Source organism: Berghia stephanieae, chromosome 4 (assembly GCF_034508935.2).
Source record: "Berghia stephanieae isolate SIO BIC M18660-M18661 chromosome 4, UCSD_Bste_1.3, whole genome shotgun sequence".
NCBI lineage: Eukaryota > Metazoa > Mollusca > Gastropoda > Nudibranchia > Aeolidiidae > Berghia > Berghia stephanieae.
The window spans coordinates 39,373,029-39,398,589 of record NC_088363.1 but is presented as its reverse complement, the minus strand read 5'-3'; the positions used below and the strand labels follow the sequence as shown (position 1 = coordinate 39,398,589).

The window sequence follows — 25,561 nt, the reverse complement described above, 5'->3', positions numbered from 1 at the left end:
CTGATCCAGGAGACTTCTTCTTTCATTTTTTCCATCATCTCATTGGTCAGTTGGTCCAGGTGAATGGACAAAGTGAGTCTCTTCACCGTCACAGTCATACCGTTGAATCGACCCAAGTGGGTGTCCCCAAATCTTCCACCACCCAGGCTACAAGAGACAATATAAGTGTGAAAATAGATTAGCATTAGGAGAAAATGCAAATATGACTTTACAGGAGGGGGGGAGGAGTGGGAGGAATTTTGAAATTTCAAGCTCATCCGTCAAAGAAAAAAAAAAAACAACAAAAAAACTTGAGCTTTTATATAGTGCAATATCCACTAGACATGCTCAAAGCTATTTACAAGGGGGTCCCTGATCAACAGCAACAATATGAAGAATGAGACATGAAGCCTGTTAGGCATTTTTTTTTTCGACAGAGACAGCATTGTGAATGGCCAGGTACTCATTGTACACCTGAGTAAAGTGAGAGAATATGAGTAAAGAGCCTTTTCCAAGGACTCAACTATGCATTGAGCGAGCTCGAACCCAGAACCTTCTGATCCAAAAGCAAGTGTCATACTACAAGACCACACAGCTGCACACTATAACACTTTCCCTCACTGCTGATTCTTTCACATATCGCACACACCAATTTCAGAATATTGAGAATTTGATAATTTGAGCTGTCATATACAATAATTAAGTGAAAACACATCAAAACATAACAAATCTGGATGTAAATTATGCTGAGGGAAGTAGAAATGTTACCTTACTCCCTCATGTAATTTTGTTGAGATTCGTCAAATCATTTTAAGCAAGTTAATTCGCAGTCTGCAAATTGCGGCTTACGTCCCAAATCTTAAAATCATTTAAGCCGCAAAATGTGGAGGTGAGGGAAAGTGTTGATATAGAGGTGAAAGAGGGGTAACCTTATATAGTTATACACAATTTTCAATGGTTCAGATCAAATTGACTATAAAACATTCTTTACGTACTCTCACGTAAAATATAATGGTGGAGACTACATTCTGCTACAACTGTTCATTAAAAATATATCATTGCAAGGACAGTAAACTGATTCGACCCTGTCCTGTCACAGATAGTTCTTCTGAGCCATTTTTTTTTTTTTAGTGCTAGCTTAGTATTTACTTAAGAGAGAAAAAAATATTGCATGACAATTAATGGAGGAATTCTGATTTTTGTTTTCAGATAGGACTGGAATAAATTGTTAATAATAATGTGTAAGATTGAAAGTTACAACAATAATTATTTTCTATACCACTTGTGTGATTTAAACAAAAAAGTAAAAATGAAAAAAAAAAAAAAAAAAAAAAAAATAAGACTACATATTTGATTCTTGCCAATAAACAAATATAACAAAATATCGTTATTTTTCAAATATGAAGTTAATATTAGATATGAGCAACATATTGATAAAGTTTGAAGCATCAGATTAAAGCATTTTGCATTCACATTAAGATGGACTCAGAGAGGGAAAAGAAGGCTCAAAACAATGGGGTATAGGATGGTGGAAATGGTGAGGAATGAAAATGGATGGCACTCCTGACAAGGGACCAGGAATGTAGCCTAAGACTGGATGAAATGGAAGAAAAATGCCCAGCATTATGCGCTGTGAGATTAAGGTTAGGTTATGGTGAGGGGGAGGGGACAAGGAGTTATTTATCCATACCGTTTTCCCATCTCTACCCTGGTAGAAGGAATACAAGAATCTTCCAATACAGGCAACAGTTTATGTCGGACACCAGCCATAGCCGATGGTTCGTAATCTCTGAAGTCTGTCGCTCCCTTCCCATCACCCCCAGCTCCATGGACACTCCCTGCTCCCATGCTGGACCGGACACCTGGAAAGGTAAAAGTGAAAACAATAAACTCAAGTGATATTTAAGACGCACAAGAAATCTGAATTGAGGAAGAGAAACAGGAGAAGGAAGAGGAAGAGACTGACGATAAGGAGATGATGAAAAAGAAAAAGATGAAGTAGAAATGGGAGAAGCGGGAAAGGGAAGATGATGAAGAAGAAGAAAAAAAAAAGAACAAGAACAAGAACAAGAAGAGAAGAAAAAGAAGAAGAAGAAAAAAAAAGAAGAAGAAGAAGAAGAAAAAGAAGAAGAAGAAGAAGAAGAAGAAGAAGAAGAAGAAGAAGAAGAAGAAGAAGAAGAAGAGAAGAAGAAGAAGAAAAAGAAGAAGAGAAAAATAAAAAGAAAAAGAAAAAGAAGAAGAAGAAGAAGAAGAAGAAGAAGAAGAAGAAGAAGAAGAAGAAGAAGAAGAAGAAGAAGAAGAAGAAGAAGAAGAAGAAGAAGAAGAAGAGAAGGGGTAGAAGGAGGAATAGAAGAAGTAGGACGAGGAGGACTAAGACAAAGACAACAAGAAGGAGAGGAGGGAGGAGAAAGAGGGAGGATGAGTCCTTCAGAGCCGTTAGGCCAATGGAGCTGAAGTTTATCCCAGTTTCTGTAGCGTGAGATGGAAAATGGAAATTGCTTGCTATCCTTTGGATAGGACGCTAGTCTATCTCAAAGTACTTTCCACCGGATCATACAGACTCAGCTACCCAATCACTGCTTTGCTGGGTGGACAGGGGGGTCAGAATAAATAAAAACTGCACCTGGGATCGATCTCGGTCCCATTGCGTGTGAAGCGAGTGCTCTACCAACTGAGCTAGCAGGACCCTCATAACCACAGATACATTACAAAAAGAAACTAAAAGTTAATATTTCCTTTCATTTAAATTGATTTAAATTCTTAATTCAGTTTTCATGCATCAATTCCTCTAGATAATAATACTGCTTTGACACGATTGGTCACACCCAACAATACAGACACACCCACCAGGAAGCTTGGAGTAGAATTGGACATTGGTCCGCTTGACGTAACACAGCCCACCAATGAGGAGGACACTGAGAAGAAGGCCCACCACTGTCCCCACAATTACCAGCATTGTCTCTCCGTCTTCATCTATGATAATAAAGGAAAAAAATAAAAGAAAGAAAATGTGAGCTTATATATGACCCACTAGCATCATCTTCCCATCTGCATCTAAGATTTTTAAAAATAAAAATAAAAGAAAGAAAATGCGACACATATAACTCACTAGCATCATCTTCCCATCTGCATCTACGATTTTTAAAAATAAAAATAAAAGAAAGAAAATGCAACACATATAACTCACCAGCATCGTCTTTCCATCTGCATCTACGATATTAAAAAATATAAATAAAAGAAAGAAAATGCAACACATATAACTCACTAGCATCATCTTTCCATCTGCATCTACGATTTTTTAAAATAAAAATAAAAGAAAGAAAATGCGACACATATAATTCACTAGCATCATCTTTCCATTTGCTTCTAAGAGAATAAAATGAAAAAGAAAAGAAAGAAAGCAAGGGCTTTTCTACAACTCAATATCCACTGAAAGTACTCAAAGCATTTCACACTGGGACATTAAACAAGATTTTAGGTACCACATCTTACAAAGGCCAACTCTTCATGAGTGTGTCTACTGCTATGATATTTCAGTTTGATTAATAATGTCATTAATCGACTCCAAAAGACACAGAACAAAGCAACTCGATGAGTAACGTTATCTAGAAAGCGCGAGCATATTAACCCCATTTTGGAGGACCTACACTGGCTACCTATAACGTTTAAACAATTCTGCTCCTGTTTACCGTCAACAACTTATCCACCTTTATGAACCCGTCGAAATTTAAGATCTGCTAATTTAAACCTCCAAGGGAACCCCCAAAAATCAATAGTTTTGCATGATAAATCTTTTGACCACCATGTCCCCGATTGTGAAATCAGAAGGTCTGAGGTTCTATCCCCAGTCGAGGTCGACTGATTTTTTGAGATGTTTTTTTTTCTTGTATTTTTCTTTCTTGCTTTGTCTGGCAACTTTCATACACACTTGTTCAGTTCTTTATCATATATCTTTTAGCCTACCTCTCTGTACACATAATGCCATTTATAATTATGACACCTCAACTTTTAGCACGAAATTTTATGACTTGTTACCCCATTCATGTGAGATTGTGTGATAATGTGTGCCATCTTGATAAGCACACTGCCTGTATTGTGATAAGATATCATATCTGTTCACATGCATTCATTCTCTACTCGCTGCTTTATATGATGTTAAAGCATTCACAAAGTTCTTCCCTCCATCATACATTCATTCACGCATCAATTCATTCATTCATTCACCCATTCACTTATTCATACATCCATTAATTAATTATCATTCATTCATTCATTCATTCATCCAATCTCTCATTCATCATTCATTCATTCATTCGCCAATTCACTCATTTATACCTCCATCCATTCATCCATCCATCCATCCATTCATTCATTCATTCATTCATTCATTCATTCATTCATTCATCCATTCATTCATTTACTCATTCATTCATTCATCCAAAGATAAAAAAATCATCAAGACAAAATCGTATTGTGTGATTTGATATTTGTAACCAACCATCTCAACACAGTGGTAATATGCCTGGGTAACCCCGAGGCATCAAATCAGACCTCCACAAATACACCATCATCTTTGAGTTAACATTATGTAAGTAATTTCTTGAGTTACAAAAGTGTGTAATTGTGGTCACTTCAACTTTTAACTTATTTTTCTTTATTTGACCCAATACCAGATTGACACTGTGGGTCAATTCTGTTTTTTCGCTCAATATCCACTACATGTTCTCAAAGTGCTTTACAAGAGGTCCCTAGCCAACAGAAATAATGAACATGTAGGATGAGACATGACGCCTGTTGGGCGATATTACATGTTTTTTTCAGACAGAGACAACGGTGTTAACAACCAGGTAATCATTTTACACCTGAGTACAGTGAGAGAATATGAGTAAAAAGCCTTTTCTAAGGACTTAACTATGCACCACTCATAGCAGGATTTGAACCCAGGAGCTTCAGATCTGAAGGTGAGTGTCCTACCACTAGACAACATAGCCGCACATATTACTTGCTTGCTTACCTTTTCCCTCTTTCTCTTTATTATTGCCATTGTTGATAAAGCTTGCATCTCTGCCTGCACTTCTAGTGTTATTATTACCCTCTTTATTTATGTTGATGCTTGCATCATTGCCATTGCTAGTGTTAACACAAGCCCCAGCACAACAACAACGATGATGAAGCTCAGCAAAGAAATACAAATGAAATAAAATAGAATGATAATTAAAAATTAGAGAACGTAGAGATAGAAAGATGATTAATAATAATAGAAATGATAAAGAAGATAGATAATAATAATAATAATAAAATAATGAAAAGAAGAAGAAGAAGAAGAAGAAGAAGAAGAAGAAGAAGAAGAAGAAGAAGAAGAAGAAGAAGAAGAAGAAGAAGAAGAAGAAGAAGAAGAAGAAGAAGAAAGATTTCCAATGTCATGTGTGGGATGCCCATTTTCTAGAAACATTCAAACTCTCCTCCTCCTCCTCCTCGCCATCGTCCTCCTCCTCTTCCTCCTACTCCTCCTTCTTCTTCTTCTTCTTCTTCTTCTTCTTCTGCTTGCTCCCCCTCCTCCTCCTCCTCCTCCTCCTGCTCCTCCCCCTTCTTCTTTTTTCTTCTTCTTCTTCTTCTTTAAGGCAGATCCTTATTGGATGTAGCCTCCCAAACTTTGTTTAAACACCTTCGAAAATTTATTGTTTCTGATATTGTCCGTTTAACAAAATGTTCAAAGAGCACCAAAACACTTTGCTTAATGTAAAACTTATATGTCTTTTGTAAAGAGTTCAAACAATCTCCTTGTGGTATAGGTCAACAAATGCAATTATGATGATGATGATGATGATGATGATGATGATGATGATGATGATGATGATGATAATGATGATGAAGATGGTCATGATGATTATTATTATTATTATTATTATTATTATTATTATTATTATTATTATTATTATTATTATTATTATTATTATTATTATTATTATGATTACAATTGACTCCACTTAAACGCACACCATCGGGTTTTCGGGGTAGTGTGTTGAATAAGCGGAGTGTGCGTGATAAACTCCGGCACCATATATCCTATGGCTCTGAAAGACTACTTCTTTAGCTCGCTTGGTTTTAGAAAGCTTATCGAATTATTTCAACCCTTACATTACCCCAACTAAAATTGGAATTTGCATCTTTACATGGTGCATATATATTATTCATTTCTTTCTATCAAGTCCCTTACACTATCAATATTACCCTCTGGCGATATGCAAAATCTCAAGGGGACAATGCATGCTTCCAAAAAAAAAAAAGAAAAATGACAAAGCATGCAGTCCTGATAGCTCAGAAGGTAGAGCACCCGCTTCACACACAAAGGGACTGAAATCAATCCGGAGAGAAGTTGAGAATTTTTTTACAGCCCCCTCCCTCCCCCTCCCCTGTCTACTCAGCAGTAATTGAATAGATGGGTCTGTTAGGCTTGGTGGAAAGAACTTTGCGATCGATTAGTGTCCTATCTAAACTAAAGGCTAGCAAGCAATTGCTAATTTCCTTTCATGCAATAGAAACCAAGATAAGCTAAATGGGTGTAATGGAAGGACATTGAATATTTCTGAAAATAACAAATTAAGAATAAAGAAACTACGGAGCAGGCACCGGTGTAAGATAAAGATCTGAACAAATGTGAATGAAAGGTGCCAGACAATCCAAGAAAGAAAAATACAATTTAAAAAAAACCATCCCAAAAAATCAGTCCACTTCGACTGGGGTAGACTGAATTTTTGGGATGGTTTTTTTTTTCTTGTAGTTTTCTTTCTTGCTTTGTCTGGCACCTTTCATACACACTTGCTCAGTTCTTTAATATTTCTGAACACTGATAACACTATCTTAGTCATATCTATTTTATCAACAAACAAAAAAAAGAAAGAAATTGTTACTTACAACACTGTATTTCCCATCGTCTGCTACAATTTTAAACAAACCCTGATCAGTTGATGACCTTAAGGGATCACAGACCAAAGTCACGACTGTTTTGGCCACACGCCTTGACCTGTAGTGGATGGAGTGAAACGATAAGGGTCACACACTAAAAACCATGGCTAAAGTCATCCTGAACATGAATTAAAACTGATATAAAAAGGTGTTTAGTCTAAGATTAGGGGGTCCGGATAGCTCAGCTGGTAGAGCACTCGCTTCACACGCAAAGGGACCGAAATCGATCCCGGGTGCAGTCGAGATTTTTTTCTGATCCCCTTGTCCACCCAGCAGTGATTGGGTAGCTGGTTTGTTAGATCTGGCAGAAAGTACTTTGTGATAGACTAGCGTCCTATAGAAACCGGTATAAACTCCGGCTCCATGGGCCGAATGGCTTTGACGGACTACCAAAATAAATAAAAATCTAAGATCAAGCCACAAATCTTTTAGAATACTTGACCACTAGGTGCATATATTGGTAGGTCTGATAACCGAACACAATTAGGAGCTTGCTTTAACATTGTTGTAATAGGCAATACTTTGCATTGGTTTGAGAGTACATTTTATTTCCATTACAACAATGAGCCCACAACAATTTGGATTATCAAACCTGTAATAAAGTACACGTCACTCAAGCACAATTCCGTTAAAAGACAATAAATCGCAAGCTTGTTTTGTTTGTTTTTTGTTTTTTGGGTTTTTTTTTTTGTTTAAACTCTCTCCTTACCGGAATTTCCCCAAAACTTCACAACTAACCAACCCAAAAATACTTTTTTTTCACTCAAACTTATCCAAGGTCTATCCATATATATTTTTTTATCAGCAAAACAAGCAGTACAAAACAGTGTTAAATATAACAAACATTTTTCGTTAAAAAGTTTGTGATGTACAAAAAATACATTAAAAAATAAATAAAATTCCATTTATTCATCCCATAAGGAAAATTTGTCTTTAGGGTCTATTCCAAGGGAAGACCGGAATAACCCAGGCATCAGCCGCAGTGCAGTGCCGCAAATTGAGTTAGGGCGAGATGACCTTGGGTGATTGAACTCGGTACCTTTCAGGTACAAAGCAAAGACTGTACCATAGAGCCACGCTGCCCCGTAAAAAGAAGTCGGAATGAGAAAAATGTTGGCTATATTGTTACAAATGTGATGATTTTCCTGTGGTTGGTAATGAAAGGGTTTAGGGTTTTACAGAACTTGCAACACTTTAAGGACACTTCATCACCAGTAAAAAGGGAGAAAATGTGATAGTAAGAAAATAAAATTATAATTTTACAATAAAAACAATGATAAAAAGTAAGAAAAAGGGTATTGGGTCAATGTGTTAATTTATCTTAAAAGTTGAAGATGAAACAGTATGATGTTTTTTTTTAATGGTTTTTATGGCGCTTGCAACACATTTAGGTTATACCAGCACCAGTAAAAAGGAAGAAAACTGGTTAGTAAAAACACTCTAGATGTACAATTAAAAGGACTTGAGGAAAAAGTAAGACAAAGGGGAATGGTACAAATAGGGAACGGATGCAGATTCCAAGAGCATAACATCAATGTACTAAGCTTGAGATTACCTAAAAGTCACACCCAAGTACCAGCACAAGATCCCACTAAGAGGAACACACTCAAATGTTTACAAATCATATGTAAAAAAAAAAATTAATAACAGTACAGATTATAGAGATGATGTAAAAGGGGGGAAAAAAACATCATCTCCCAAAACTATAACTATACATTTAACTGTTTCCCTCTCAGTCAAGGACTCCGGCCAGGGTGAGGACAAAAACTAAGTAACTTCATTCCAAGATAATGACAGAAAGCAATTGGAAAACAGATACAGGGGGATAGAAGACACAGTAAGTACATCCCAGCCCACTATGGACCCCGAAACAGTATGAATTTGACCGGATGCCACCCTGGAAATGTAACGTGTAAAATGTTATAAAATAAAGTAGACTTACTTGATACCCACATAGACCAGGGAAATCCTGGTATCGTTGTCCGGTCCCCGCCATCCCGTGACGTTTACCTTGTCAGGACTTTTGATGCCGAGGGTAAAGTAGTATTGGTTAGGATTCTCCTGGCTGTCCGTGTATTTACACAACTAGTTGGTGGGTGTGTTTGGCGGTGGGGGAAGGGTAGTTTGGGGATGGGAGGGGGGGGGGTGGGGAAGGAGTAGCAAAAAAAAAAAAAAAAAGAAAGATTAACCATTTAATAACGTGATAATCAAAAGTGAATATCGATGGTCAGTGGATCAAAACTTTGAAGTCTACATACGAGTTTTTCGTGCCGTTGTTTTATTCAATTCTGGGCGGGTCAGACCTCTGATGTGACAATGTCATTAGAGGTCTGATCCGCCCCAAAATACATAAAACATGGTGCCCAAAGCTCGTATGTAGACTTCAGAGGTTTGATCCACTGATCATGAAAATCAAGACTTCAGAGGTTTGATCCACCGACCATAGATATGTAGCATGTCTCGTTCTTCATCTTGTGTGTAGCTGTTGAACAGGGACCCTTTGTAAAGCGCTTTGAGCATATTTAGTGGATATTGCCCTATACAAAATCTCAAGTTTTTTTAGCTTTTTTTTTTTAACCACTAATCTCAAAGTGGTATTATATCAATGTGAACCTAATGCACAAAATTCAATTTAAAGCCCAACATGTGCACGTTTAGTTAAAAATTATATACGATTTCACTGAAAAGTTTGATTTTTGTTTCTTAAAGATCAGAATATTAAATTTCCCTTATTAGATCATTTTTACTTTAAGATCAAAATTTATTCTTCTCTTCCATTCCGACATAACACCACACCAGATTGACAATTCATTCCGACATAAAACAGTATATAGTAAGATTAACTCAGTGAGTCACAAATGAAAGACTTTATTCATTCAACACCAAATGTTATTATTTCTGGGGGGGGGGGGGGGGGGGGGGGAGAGATGTCCTTTTTAGAAAAATGATTTTTCTTACATTTGTCATATATTCATTGGTGGACCTGATACATTTTTTGTGAGAATTTTTTATTGGCTCCCGACAACTTGCACATATATTGATAACTCAATAGTCTGATGTCACGTCGCCCAGCAACAGCGGCGATCTTGGTTCTAAACAAAGAAAATCGGTACTTTTTATTCTTCATGCTGACTAGAACTTTTCATATGTCTTGTCATCAGAATGTGTAAAAGTCAAAACATGATCAGATTTATAATGCATTTTTTCCCTAGGGATACGCTTTTATGCTCGTCGGAGAAATATTTCATAAGGGCGTCCGCCATTGTTCCGATAGCTAAGAGCCAGTTACTAAGTTACCATGCTTCATTACGAGGGAAGTGACGTCATGATTGTTGAAGGCTATTTCAGGCTTGATTTAATACTGTTGTAAATAGACAGTTTATTGCTTTGGTTTGATATCATTTCCATTACATTAGAAAGCCCTTGTCACTTTGGGTTATTACAACTGCAAAAAAATAGGTTTAAAAAAAAAAAAACATTAGCTTTTTTATATAGGGCAGTATCCACTAAACGTGCTCAAAGTGCTTTGCAGAGTGTCCCTAGCCAAAAGCAACACAACTCATGGGACGAGACATAAATGACGCCTGTTAGGAAATATTGCAATTTTTTTCCCGACAGAGACAACGCTGTTAACGACCATATACTCATTTAATACCTGAGTACGGTGAGAGAATGTGAGTAAAGAGCCTTTTTCAAGGACTCAACTATGCGCCGCTCAGGACTCGAACCCAGGACCTTCCGATCCGAAAGCGAGTTTCATATCACAAGACCACATAACTGCACGTCAGATCAAGGCAAAAAAAACAAACAAACAAAAAACCCTTTCTAAACTTACAATAGCGTTATGACAACCATCCCCAAAGCTGTCGTGCGGGTTGTCCTTGGGCAGGGTGTAAGGCACACAGGGGTTGTACGTGTAGTTGTAGGCACTTGTCTGGGTGGCCGACGAGAATGGTAATGTCACGGTAACCTTAAATGTTGACTCGTATCTGTAATCAAGAAAGAAAGAAAATAAATAAATGGTGAATAGTCTTGCATAGAAAAAAAAAAGTTTTGCTTATTTTGCAATATTTTACACTATATAACCAGAACATAGATAACGCATCGAGCAAAAATTCATTATCTCCCCTTTTTATAGCAATAATGCTTATCTTAAAAAGTGTTAACCATTGTTAAAACATAGGGGTCGAGGTTAAAGACAATTACTCAACTCCAATAGCAAAAAAAAAAAGCTGAAATTTCTTTTTAACATCCTCTACTTCAAAAAGCTTATTGAATATAATATATTCAAAAGCTCCTCAAATGCTATGCATTCAAAAAGCTCATTGAATAACGTATTCAAAAGCTCCCAAAATGCTCGAAATTGTATATATAATGACACCAAAAAGGAATTTGAATAAAATATCCTTAAAAACTCCTTACAATTAATGCTTATAAACAGCTCTTTGAGTTGTAGCTAATTAAAAACCACCATTGAACTCAAACAGCACAAAAATCAATCCGAAAAGCTCCTTGAATACACTGTATCCTAGAAGCCCCCAGAATAAATTTATTGTACAAAAGCTCACGGGAGAAAGCGGAAAAGCTCAGTTAACCTCCAAAAAGCTCCTTGAATACACTATACTTGAAACGCCCCAACAATACAATGTTCAATACCCAAAAAAGCTCCTGGAATACACTCAACTCAAATAGCACCTACTCTGAAAACGCAACAAGCTCAAAGAAAATAGCGGACTCAAAATGCACATTGAATATTTATTCAAAAGGCTCATTTCAGTTCTAGTACGTCTTTATCTGCAAAAGGCGAATTATCCAGATTTTATACAATTATGTGGTGCCTTTCTTCATTATTGGGCTATTGGGTTGAAAGATAAATGTTTAATAGTTGATCAAATTAAATTTCTTGTTGTTTGTAATATCTAGGATTTCTGGTGGGAGGGTGTTCCATTCCTTGATGGTTCATGGGAAAAAATTGTTTTTATATGTGTTGGTTCTATGTGTTGGAATTGTGAACTTACTGCTTTGATAATTTCTCGTGAATGTACAGTGTTGTTTTGTAAAATATTGTGGTAGAGTTACTGCTGTTTTGTTGGGCTGTTCTGTGGAGAAGTTGTAGGCGTTTTATTTTCAGTCTACTCCCCAGTGTTTCCTCAGTAACGCATCCTGGTTCACGCAAGTAATTGTTGGTGACAAACCCCGAAACCGTCCTTTGAACTTGTTCGATTTTCTTGATGTGGCCTTGCTGATAAGAATCCCACACTGTACACGCGTATTCTAATACGGGTCTAACTACAGCACTGCATGCCATGTTCTTTCACCTTTGGGGAGCACTGGTAGGAGTTCCACCTCAGGAAGCCAAGATACGATTTGCTTTTGCCACAATATATGATTTATTTAAAAGAGCTCATATAATATAATGTAATGTAGGGTGGGGGGGGGGGGGGGGGGGGGTTAAGTGACAAAAACTAAAACCTCATTATTTCTGGCCATTTTTATTTTTAAAATCACTTTTGTGCGACTATGTGATCTTGTGGTATGACACTCGCTTTCGGATCGGAAGGTCTTGGACTCAAGCCTCGCTCGGCGCATAATTGAGTCCCTGGAAAAGGCTCTTTACTCACATTCTCTCACCGTACTCAGGTGTAAAATGAGTACCTGGCTGTTAACAGTGTTGTCACTGTCGGAAAAATGTAACATCGACCAACAAGGCGCCTTGTCTCGTTTTATGCGTTACGTGTTGCTGTTTGTTGCTCAAGGACCCCTTGTAAAGTGCTTTGAGCACGTTTAGTGGATATTGCGTTATATAAAATCTCAAGTTGGCAACTGGTACACCACGACATAATGAGACGATAAGTTTATTTACGTGTTGAACCAGGATGTGACGTTTGGATGGGGGGGGGGGGGGGAGTAGGCGATCACGGGGTCTCACGTTTGATGGGTGTTTTTTGTTTGTTTGTTTGTTTTGTTTTGTTTTTTTTTTTGGGTTTTTTTTTCGAATATGACGGTCATTTAAATCGATCGACAGTTATTATGAAGGACAAGTTTTCTGGCCAAATTTTTAAACACGCGTCTTTCCAGAATATGGCAGTTAACTGGTTAAACAGTAGTGACAGAAGCTATAATCCCTCTTGTCTAGCCTTTGTCGTTCTTTTTTTTCTGTTTATCTTTCATATCAATTTTTGGCCACTGGCACATCCCGACACAATGCCGTTTGGAGACAAGGTGTGGTCACTTGTGTGAACCAGGATGTGACGGTTGAATGGGAACTAGTCCTGGTAGAGCCATTGGGCCCAACGAGCCGAAGTTTATCTCGGGTTTGTTTGTTTTTTTGTTTTGTTTTTTTTTTAATAGCGTGACACTGACAATAGCAATTGCTTGCTCTCCTTTGGATAGGGCGCTAGTCTATCGCAAAGTACTCTCCGTCAAATCTATTAGACTAAGTCAGCGACAATTTCACTGTTGGATGGACGGGAGGGGGGAGGGGGGGGGTCAGCAAAAATAAAAAAATCTCGACTGCACCCGGGATTGATCTTGGTCCCTTTGCGTGTGAAGCGAGTGCTCTACCAACTGAGCTATTGGAACCCCCTGGTCGAATGGGAAACAATAATGAAACCTACTCTATTTAGGGAGGAAAATACAAATCAGTGCAGTCATGGTTTGACAAAAATCTTTTTCGGCAAAATATTTATCTATTTATATACGTACTTCACTTGTGCGACCGCAAAAAAATCGCAAAATATCACTGATTTGCATTGCGGCCGCAAAAATCCAAACAAATATCTTTCTCTTTCATGAACTAATTATGGGTTTTTAAGAAAATGAATCGCAAATTTATGCAAATATTTTGCAAATTTTGCCGTTTTCAGCTTGCAAAATTTGGAATTAAAAAAAACAAACAAACAAAAAAACCAGCAGTTTTAGTTGGTAACTTAAAAAGGTAGATACTCGTCTTTTTGCGTTAAACACTGTGGTGTAATGGTAGCACGTCGGACCGGTAATCAGGAGGTCTGATTTCAATCCCCCGTCGAGGAAGACTGAAGTATTGGGACGTTTTTGTTGGGGGTTTGTTATTTATTGTATATTCCTTTCTCGCTTTGTCTGGCACTGTTTCATACACATTTTTTTTTCAGATGTTTAAATTTAAAGCTCAGTAACCTGAATGATTTTAAAATTCTAATTTTCCTAGTGATTTCAAGGCGTAGATACGATTAATTGAATGAGTGTTAACCCATTTGTAACTGAGTGTGACTGGGGACTGATTTTTGGGGGATGTTTTTTCTTTTTCTTGTATTTTTCTTGAGTTCATTTTTCTTAACTGGATCCTAAACTTGTAATTCATATCCCCGTTATAGCCGAGTTCCAAGAACTAATACCCCGTTATAGCCATCCGTGATTTATACGAGTTATATAGAGTTCGTAGAACGGGGATTTAAACATTTCCCGTTGTAGCCATGCTCCGGTTGCATCCGAGGGCACTGTACGCGAGCTGTACCGTATCGCCTAACAAGCGTCATGTCTCGTCCTAAGCTAAGTGTAGCTGTTGGCAGGGGACCCCCTGTAAAGCGCTTTGAGTACGTTTAGCAGATATTGCTCCATATAAATGCTCTAGGTGTTATAATTTCTTCGCGAAGTCCCAGGTTTGAGAGTTTGTTTTGCCAAGATGAGGGGTCATTTAAATCGATCGATATTTGAGGGTCGAGTTTTCTGGCCACATTTTTAATGCGTGTCTTTCCCGAGTACGGCAATTACTGGTTAACCCCCTTCTCCTGACCCTATTTTTTTTTTTAAAACAACTAAAGAAACAGTAAGGCAAAGGGGAATACGTTCAATTAAGGAACAATAAATGTAGATTCCAAGAGCATACCATAAGTGTTCATAGTTTGAGATTACCCAAACGATTCATCCAGACACCAGCAGCCTGTACAACAACAACGCCAGGGTTGGCACGACAAGCATAGAATAGAACAACTTCGGCCAAGAGGTTATTGACTGACAGACGCAGATACCATCTTATCGGGTTATCCATCTCTGCTTCAAGGCTTTGATATATTTTATAATATAATAAATGAACAAGAATATGCCTTGAGAGGCCATGAGGATCAAGGGACTGAATCAGGTGAAGCAAACGCAGTCACTCATAAAGTTGGAAGTTGTGTGGATTGTAGACCATAGCAATCTTAAAAGCTTGCCTAATGAATACAACTTAATGTGCCCACCACCGCTTAAAAAGATAGAATGTCGGGACGATTTAATTAATTAAGATTGAATTTGAAGCCAGAAACATCATTTTGAGACTATTTCCAGCATTTTATTTTTAATTATTTATTTATCTTTTTATTATCGTTATTATTATTATTATTATTATTATTATTATTATTATTATTATTATTATTATATTATTATTATTATTATTATTATTATTATTATTATTATTATTATTTATTATCATAATTATTATTAACATCATCCTTATCATCATCATCATCATTATCATCATTTTGAGACTATTTCCAGCATTTTATTTTTAATAATTTATTTATCTTTATTATTATTTATTATTATTATTATTATTATTATTATATTTATTATTATTATTATTATTATTATTATTATTTATTATTATTATTATTATTATTATTATTATTATTATTATTGTCATAACCATCATTATTGACGAAAATATACTATCTATCTACTATAGATTCTTAACGTGCTACAAAGTAAAATGTCATATTTATGATCATTTAAAATGCTCGCCACCTGGTTCACCCTGGCCCAGACGTGTACATAATAATATTAGCACTGATAATAGCAGGTTTGAGAAACGCGTTGGTTTGGGAGTATTCCCATTACACAAATGAGCCCATAACAATTTGGGTTATCAGACCTGCAAATATTTACACGTCAATAAGATCACAAAGCCGAACAAGCAATATCACCAACCTTCACGTTAAGCTCATTTTTACGAAATGTGTTAACGAGCCAAGGATTGGAAATTTATTTTCATCTATTTCATAATGCAGCCGTCCTCATTAAAACGGATATATCCCTCTAATTATTCTACTAAAATAAACCTTAAAATCAAAACTAGGACTTTTTGTTTGTCTACATTTTAATATTAAGGTGATGTGACGTCCATTGATCTAGGGGGGATTAACCCCATTAATTTCTATGCTGCAAACAAGTTCAGGTCTCAAGTAAAAGGCGATAAGTATTATAGGGGCAGCGTGGCTCATCCGTACGGTCTTTGCTTCGTACCAAAAAGGTACCAAGTTAGACTACCCGTCACGGTGTGTGGCCTTGAGCACGTCAACTCGCCCTAGCTCATTTTGCGGCGCTGCACTGCGGCTGACGCCTGGGTTATTCCAGTCTTCCCTTGGAATAGACCCGAAAAAGATATTTCCCCTTGGGGATGAATAAAGGGAATTTATTATTTATTATTATAATGATCTCAATGACGTATTTAAAAACGCATTGTTAAAATACTGGGTAACAAATGGGGTATCTATGTGTGTGTATCTAGAGAGCGAGGAAAAATTATTTGTTTTAAGTATGTTTATGCCCCAAGAAATTTAAATACGTTGGCCATACTAAGCGGTATATCACCATTTGTAAAACCATCGCCGAAGGAAAATTAGAGAAAAAGCGGCCAAAATGTATGTCCATCCCCAAAGATCATGGCTAGACGACATCAAAGAGTTGGACTGGGGTGGCAAGTGAAAATGCAACAGACTGGCAGAAGAAGAAGAAGAAGAAGAAGAAGAAGAAGAAGAAGAAGAAGAAGAAGAAGAAGAAGAAGAAGAAGAAGAAGAAGAAGAAGAAGAAGAAGAAGAAGAAGAAGAATTGTGCTATTGTTATGAAGGCTGCTCTGGATAAGTAACAAGCCAGGGCATAATTTGATTTTTCTAAAGATGTCCTCTCCACATAATTCTTTTCAACTCCCTGCAACTTTCTATTGATTATCGACTGTTGTTTAGCCAACATCGTGTGAAAGGATTGAATCAGATGAAGCAAATTAAATGCAGTCACGCATTAAGTTGAAGTTGTGGACTGGATACAAATCTTAAAAGCTTGCCTGTCGCCCGAAAAAAATCAGCCCGGACAGATCCTGAACATCACTCACAATGGGCATGATCTAAATTGCATTTCCATGTATTCGAGGTCACTGGTCACATTGGAATATGTGCTCAAAGTGACCCACATAGTGAAACGTATTCACAATAATATTTGAAATATCAAACGTCACGCTTGGTCATTGTGTTCAGCTTGACATAATAATATGAGTATATTTACAACTTTCATAAACAAAGCAGCGTGTTTACATTTCTGAAGAAATATCCAATCGTTGGACAGCAACAAATCATGTGATTGATGTCTGGGTTGGACGAAAACATGAATATTGAGAGTATGCCGATGACGTCACGCATTTACCATCCACGGTTATTTCCCTTGCACTAAGAGCACTGTCACTTTCTATCGCGTTGTTGTTAACAGGAGAGAGAGAGAGAGAGAGAGAGAGAGAGAGAGAGAGAGAGAGAGAGAGAGAGCAGAGAGCGAGAGAGATGGATGGAGAGAGATATATTTTTTTAAAATAAATAAATAAATAAGAGAGAGAGAGAGAGAGAGAGAGAGAGAGAGAGAGAGAGAGAGAGAGAGAGAGAGAGAGAGAGAGAGATGTTCGCTTTACCGTGTATTCATTGGGAATGGGAGGGAGGGTGGGGTCTTTTGAGACAATAAACAATGTGAGTGAACCCAAAGAAAAAGGGGGGGGGGGAGTTTAATAGCTGACAATTGACCACACGGGGTTGTGATACCGAGTGGCATGTCCTAAATAACTCGAGGTTGCAGCTCAAACAAGAAGATTCAATTATACGATTTCATGTAAGTCATTGCAAATTAGGCCCCACCCCCTCCTCTTCAAGCTGTCATCTGACTCAAAATGGAAACAATGCAACAAATGATTTGACCAGTCCCATTTTTTAAATTGCAATCTCATTGGTCAAGATGTTTCCCATTGATTGACTTTGACTTCTTTTGAAACGAAGGGCTTTCTTATACTATCACTACCTATTCTTTGCTCCACCCCTCCCTCCTTTTCCCCCTTTCTTTATCTACCAGTCTCGCTCTCTCTCTTTGTCTCTCTCGTGTTTCTTTCACAATACAAACACACACAAACACACACTCACACGCGCATATTTATATCTTTATTCTATTTAGCTCCCGCCCTCTACAGTGCACATACAAGCACTTCTCTCTCTCTCTCTCTCTCTCTCTCTCTCTCTCTCTCTCTCTCTCTCTCTCTCTCTCTCTCTCTCTCTCTCTCCCCCCCCCCCCCATTCGGGGCGGAGGGTCACATAAATAATAATAATAATAATAATAATAATAATAATAATATATATGATAATAATAATAATAATAATAATAATAATAATAATAATAATAATAATAATAATAATATATTATTATTATTATTATTATTATTATTATTATTATTATTATTATTATTATTATTATTATTATTATTATTATTATTATTATTATTATTATTATATTATTATTATTATTATTATTATTATTATTATTATTATTATTATTATGTATATAATAATATAACAATAATAATAATATAATAATAACAATATAATGATAATATATAATAATAATATATATAATCATCATCATCATCATCATCATCATCATCATCATCATCATCATCATCATCATCAATATATAATAATAATAATAATAATAATAATAATAATAATAATAATACTGATAAGAGAAGAAGAAGAAGAAGAAGAAGAAGAAGAAGAAGAAGAAGAAAAGAAGAAGAAGAAGAAGAAGAAGAAGAAGAAGAAGAAGAAGAAGAAGAAGAAGAGAGAAGAAGAAGAAGAAGAAGAAGAAGAAGAAGAAAGAAGAAGAAGAAGAAGAAGAAGAAGAAGAAGAAGAAGAAGAAGAAGAAGAAGAAGAAGAAGAGAAGAAGAAGAAAGAAGAAGAAAGAAGAAGAAGAGAAGAAGAAGAAGAAGAAGAAGAAGAAGAAAAAAGAAGAAGAAGAAGAAGAAGAAGAAGAAGAAGAAGAAGAAGAAGAAGAAGAAGAAGAAGAAGAAGAAGAGAAGAGAAGAAGAAAGCAAATACATCATCATCATCATCATATCATCATCATAATAATATATATAATAATAATAATAATGATAATAATAATAATAATATAATAATAATAATTAATATAATAATAATAATAATAATATAATAATAATAATAATAATAATATAATAATAATATATATAATATATATATATATATATATATATATATATATATATATATATATATAATTATATATATAGATAGATAGATAGATAATGATAGATAGATAGATAGATAGATGTAGATAGATAGATAGATAGATAGATAGATAGATAGATAGATAGATAGATAGATAGATAGATAGATAGATAGATAGATAGATAGATAGATAGATAGATAGATAGATAGATAGATAGATAGATAGATAGATAGATAGATAGATAGATAGATAGATAGATAGATAGATATAGATAGATAGATAGATAGATAGATAGATAGATAGATAGATAGATAGATAGATAGATAGATAGATAGATAAATAGATAGAGATATGATGGTACGTGATTGGAGGATAAGTGTTAATAAGTCTTTGTCCAGTTTTCCGATTTTATGTCGCATTCAATTTTTTCTTTGTAGCTTATTTTCGATCTAGTGTCCATTATGTTAAAAGGATTGGTCGCCATTTTGAAGAAATATACGCTTCAGTCAAGGGACTAAACCGTGTAAAATGTCAAAAATTAACTCCCTTAGTCTAACCGCATACTCTCAATAGATAGAATGCGCTTGGCCAAGGAGTTCACAACATTGCCATCCGGAAGTATAACGGACCAACACACAAACTCTGTGTTACCATGAACTTTTATAGTCTGGTTAATACAGTTTAGTGAGAACAACTCACAAACGCGGATGGCAAAAACAATAACAAAGGCCTGAGTGACGTCATCTGCATACTATCTATAGATCGCTCCCATTTTACCACAGGCGATTGAGAGAAAAAAAATAGAAAAAAGCATAGCGTTGCAATTGGATTCAATAGTCTGATGTCACGTCGCCCGGCAACGGCGCCATCTTGGTTCTAAACAAAAAAAAAAATCATTACTTTATGCTGGCTAGAACTTTTCATATGCCTTGTGATCAGAATGTGTAAAATTCAAAACATGATCAAATTTATGGTTTTATTCCTCTGGATACGCTTTTATGCTCGCCGGAGAAATATTTCATACGGGCGTCCGCCATTGTTCCGATAGTTTAGAGCCAGTGTTACTAAGTTACCATGCGTCATTAGGAAGGAAGTGACGTCACGACTGTTGGAGAGTATTCCCTCATCAGTGTGTCAAAATGTTGTGAGAAATAATCACAAATTGTGGGGCTGATTGCTTTTGGTGACAGGCAAGTATCTACTTAAGGTGACAATATCCCTGGAGACCAATGACCTCAGATCTCAATAAAAGAGATCGTTACTCAGCATATCATTTATCTAAAGTGACACACACACACACACACACACACACACACAAACACATACACAAAGACCTTGACATCCTGCCCAAACGTTCCTTATCTCATCTCCACTTACTACAAATTCACCACAATGTGAAGTGTATTGTCAAGATAACATGGCGTGAAAATATGCGACCCACCTCCCCAAACAGGTATCATCTCGGGGTGGTTTTGGTGCTAACATTTGATTTCATAGACAAATTATATAATATTATGAAACGTGGGCTAATTTCATGTCTTGCTGAAGACAATAGAAAAACTATCTTTTGCTGACATTTCCTATCACTTTTACTTTATGGCTAATTTAGACGTTCAGTTAATTTATCCACGACTTAATAAACCAGTAAAATTTTGACCAATCAAAACATGGAATTTTTGACACACCGTCACACGTGCGCGGACAAACATAGTTGTTTGTTTATAAAACATAAAGTGAATGAGTTCGATCTTTCTCTGAACATCGTTATTGTTTTCATACCGCCAAAATAAATAAATGGGTGACTAGTTGTCACACGATTTTCTAGATCATATTATAAACGTTTAAGTTCACACATAGATTTTTGTATTGGTTTTATTCTTCAAGCGGAAGAACAATGTGACACATTACTTAGACACATAGGCCTACCATCGATAGTAAAACCTGTGTAGTTTGCTATGTTTACCAATCACTGTCATTGTTTACATTGCGAGAACTGTCCGAGAGGCGTGGTTATCTAAGTGTCTATTATGCACCACTCAGAGCAGGACTCAAATCCTGAACCTTCCTGTCCAAAGGCGAGTGTCATACCACCAGACCACATGACCCACCAGACCCAGCTACCAAAATCACATGATAGGGGACATTGGTGTTTTTTTTTTTTTAAATTAAAAAGCAGTGTCCATTAATAAACAGGGGTCAAGATTTACATTCCTTTATCAGACCTGCAAGTATGTGCACATCGGCGTTGGCCCATACAGCCACTCTAGTATAAAGTCTGAATGAACCAGAAGAAAACTCAGTGCTGTTGTCTTTATATTATTTCCCTGTTCGAGTTCGTGTTTTATTGTAAAGCGCCTTAGAGCATGAATTCGTGGAATTTGCGCTCTATACAAATGATTTATTATTATTATCATCATCATCATCATCATCATCATATTATTATATTATTATTATTATTATTATTATTATTATTATTATTATTATTATTATTATATTATTATTATTATTATTATTATTATTATTATTATTATATCAAAAGGATTCGGATTAGACAATTTTACGTTGTTGTTTTTTTCTTTTGTTTTTTGGGGTTTTTTTTTGTTTTTTTTTTAATATCAGACTGAAAACTTCCTCTCCTCAATGAATGATTTGTTTAAACTCAAAACTTGTAGTTGAAGCTTTATATGTTATTATAAGCATCAATTTCACATGTCATAATACCATTTTGAGAATATTTGTCACACTTATTATGTACCCAATGGGGTCTCGATAGTTAAGTTGGTAAAGCACTCGTTTCACACACAAAGGGACCAAGATCGATCCTGGGTGCAGTCGAGATTTTTTGCTTTTTTTTTATGGGGGGGGGGGGGGGGGGGGGGGGGGGCTCCCTTCCAGCAGTGATTGGATAACTGGGTTTGTGAGAACTGGTGGAAAAAAAACGTTGCAATAGACTAGCGTACTATCCAAAGGATAGCAAACAATTGCTAGTCCATTTCATGCTTTAGAAACTGGGATAAACTCCGGTTCCATGGGCCTCATGGCTCTGAAGGTTTATTTTTTATTATCTACCCATCTTTGTAATTTTTAATAACTATGTCAGTTATCGGAAAAAAAATTACCAGTTGAGCCCATCAAATCTATAAATATGTCAGTACCCTATCCCCCCCCCCCCCCCCCCCACTCCCAAAAAAAAACAAAAAAAAACAAACAAACAGTTTAACAGCTTAAGAAAAAAATAAAACACATGAGAACATGATGGACAATGGAGATGTGTCCATGATCTGTTCCCTGACTCGAGCATTTATGTGACATAATATCCACTTAGTGTGCTCAAAATGCTGTAGGCTCCCAAGCTAACTTAACATGTAAGACAATGTATGCTACAATATATAATAAGGTACTATTACAATTTTACAATAATTTTTACTGAGAGAGTCACATAAGATGGGTTATTGTTATATAATGATGATCAATATCTTATTTATTTAGAATTTCAACCCAGGGAGTTGTAATTCAGATGAGGTGTGTGCTCCGTGGCTATTGATGCTATATGCATCCAGCTAAAATAACACACAACATCCATCAGCCGGATAAAATGTACCAACAAATAAATCTATGTGTAACCTTAAATGTTTGTAGCTTGATTGATAGAATTTACAGGGAACTTATCATTAAAATGGCTGTCTAAATCCTATAACAAAGAGCTGAGTCAATTTCGAACCATCTATTATCTATGTACAGTCCACTCTGGATAATCGCAACATTTTCGCTGATCCCAAAGTGTTGCGATTATCCGGAGTGGACTGTAATAACATGAAATTGAGAGAGTAGAGAAGTGCCCTGAAAAAACAACTTTAGCAGTGATGAGAAATGAACCCTTTGTCCGACAAGTACGGCGCCCTTCAATCGTCTCTGTGAAACTAACCTGAGCAGAGCCATTACCTTGATAGAGATTTTATTTTAAACCTTATTTTTGGGTAAGCGTAGCACCGGAGTGTTCATTTATCTAATGAGTGAACAAGTACAATGAGAGTGCGTTGCATTTGTCGAATCTTATTGTGGGAACATATTTATTGTTGTGTTTCAACGTGTTCCAGGTTGTTGGTGTTTGGCTACTAAGTTGTTAACTGTTTTCATGCTGGGTAACCTGTTGGGTGGTTCTATGAGTTCGTTCACTGTTGTGTATTCTTTCCTTCTGTAAGTTTGTGATGTACAACAGGTAAAAAGCTATCTTGCCTTCATGTTCAAAGCTCTTCTTTCTACGATATTCAAAAATGGATGGTTAATTATCAGTTAAGTCAAGTGTTGACTTTATATTTTATTATCAGACTACCCGGACTATTTGTGTGATGCCTAGATGCACGGATTAGAATTGTGATGCATGGCATGTTGAAACAAGCCCGATTCGGTGGAAGAGGCATTCCGAAAGGTCCTCATGCTAAGGGAAACAACCCAAATATTCCCTCAACTAACCCTAAGAAAAAAAAATAAAACCTAGTATCTTTAACTAACCCTAATAAGACAAACAAACACCCCGGCACCTTAACTAAGACTAATGACGAACCCTTATTGAAAATAAATCCCCCGACCTCGAGCTAACCCTAATAGAAAAAAAATTAGGACTGCTTTCAATACTTCACAAAAGAAAATGGTGGTGGAAAACCAAAGCAATAGTCGTATTAGGAAAGTTTAAACATTTACTAATCTAGAGTTTTTAAAACACTCCTATATATATTGACAAATTGAATTAATAAACGCATGACAAAAGATTCAAGGTGAAAATACAAATTGAAAAATATGCTATAGTATAGTAAGAGGAGCTTTTGGAAGTATCTCTCTGATACTTTTCTTTAATCTTTTACTTTATTTTACTTATCGTTAATAAGGTATAGAAAACCGTTCACGACACTGTAAACAAATTTTAACCATCTTCCTACTTGCCTCTACCAAAACTCTTACCTTGGTAATCCATCCCGCCTTGCTAGACTCGTCAGATTCACTATCTGCTGGTCACCTCCAATGTCTGCATACGTGATCGTACATTTATTGCTGTCATAACTGGGTCCAATTTTAATTCCTGGATGTACATCCGTCCTCGTAGACTTCGAATTTGAAACATTTTCCAATTGTGACGATTTGCTTAGATCCACTGCTGCTGAATCAACTGTTGCACTGACTATGACTATGTGCAAAAGTAACAAGGAAGAAAACAAAGAAAACTTAGGTCTAGAACTAGATGTGAGTTTATGCCCTCGACTTCGACTGATTAATATCATTTTTGTGGTACATCACAATGCATTATATTTGATTCTTTAAGTGAATTTCAGTTTTCAAAAAGTTAGCAATCAAACCTTTCCGTCACCAACATATGATTGATTGATAGAGCTGCTGACGCGTTTATTGACCTGACCGCATTATCTGAGCTTATTGCTTACCAACACTAACAGCAGCCTAGTTTCGGTTTTATTGTCAGATCTACACACTATGTCCAGGGTGTGTTTGTTTTGAAGCACAGCAGCAGAAGGATTCACTCCTTGATTCACTACCTATTATTCAGGATGTTCGTCACTGAGGAGTTTCCTATACCAATAAACACTCGAATATGATTGGCTTCAATTCCCCATTCTCTTCCTTCAACCTTGACCCTCGACCCTCCGTGTCGACATGTGCTGAAATCACTTTTACTGAGAGCTGACGACAAACGAGAACAAATTAATACATAATAAACATTTAACAAGCCTAGGGAATCTAATTTTCAAGTTATTGGTTCGCTTTCTGTCGAAAGGTTTTTGACACGAATCAATCATCTTTTGTATCTAGCGATCTGCAACGATCACGGTCCAAAGAGCCAGACGTGTACATAGATAGTACCTATATGAATATGCTGGTCTGACTACGAACCCAAATGGGCCTATCTAGTTCATTGTTGTAATGGACAATGTTTTACGTCATTTTTCAAATATTTCCATTACAACAATGAGTCCATAATGAATTGGGTTATCAGACCTGAAAATAATTGCACGTCGGTAGAGCCCCTTCCCATCTCCCTTTACCGTCGTCGACCCTTATCACTTTATCCTTTTGTTGATATAATGTAATAAGCGTTTTGCTCTATGGATCAGGGTGTTTTGAAAGATCACAGAGAGTATCATCTAGAAACTTCAAGATATTCTGGCCAAACACAATCTCAAACGAGTACCTGAGAGCGAGAGCTGAAGTGGAGTCTCTGAAGTCTCATTACAAGGAGATGGCAATAGTTGGGGACACCCCAAGGAAAGAGGAAGCGAGGCCGCCCCAAGGAGACTTGGAGACGAACCGTAGAGCGAGACC

General features: G+C 36.3%; 1 protein-coding gene across 1 annotated transcript in view; it reads right to left on the bottom strand.

Moving 5' to 3' along the window:
• Nucleotides 1-25,026, bottom strand: part of LOC144970542 (uncharacterized) — a 32,304-nt gene extending 7,278 nt beyond the window's left edge. Inside the window, exons 1-8 of the mRNA XM_078910287.1 lie at nt 24,191-25,026; nt 10,781-10,934; nt 8,888-9,030; nt 6,895-7,003; nt 4,994-5,162; nt 2,827-2,952; nt 1,670-1,841; nt 1-147 (exon numbers count right to left, since the gene is read on the bottom strand). Coding sequence (XP_078766413.1) covers nt 1-147; nt 1,670-1,841; nt 2,827-2,952; nt 4,994-5,162; nt 6,895-7,003; nt 8,888-9,030; nt 10,781-10,934; nt 24,191-24,507 — 1,337 coding nt within the window. The 5' untranslated portion in view covers nt 24,508-25,026. The remainder of the gene's footprint in view (nt 148-1,669; nt 1,842-2,826; nt 2,953-4,993; nt 5,163-6,894; nt 7,004-8,887; nt 9,031-10,780; nt 10,935-24,190) is intronic.
• Between the last annotated feature and the right edge of the window lie 535 nt (nt 25,027-25,561).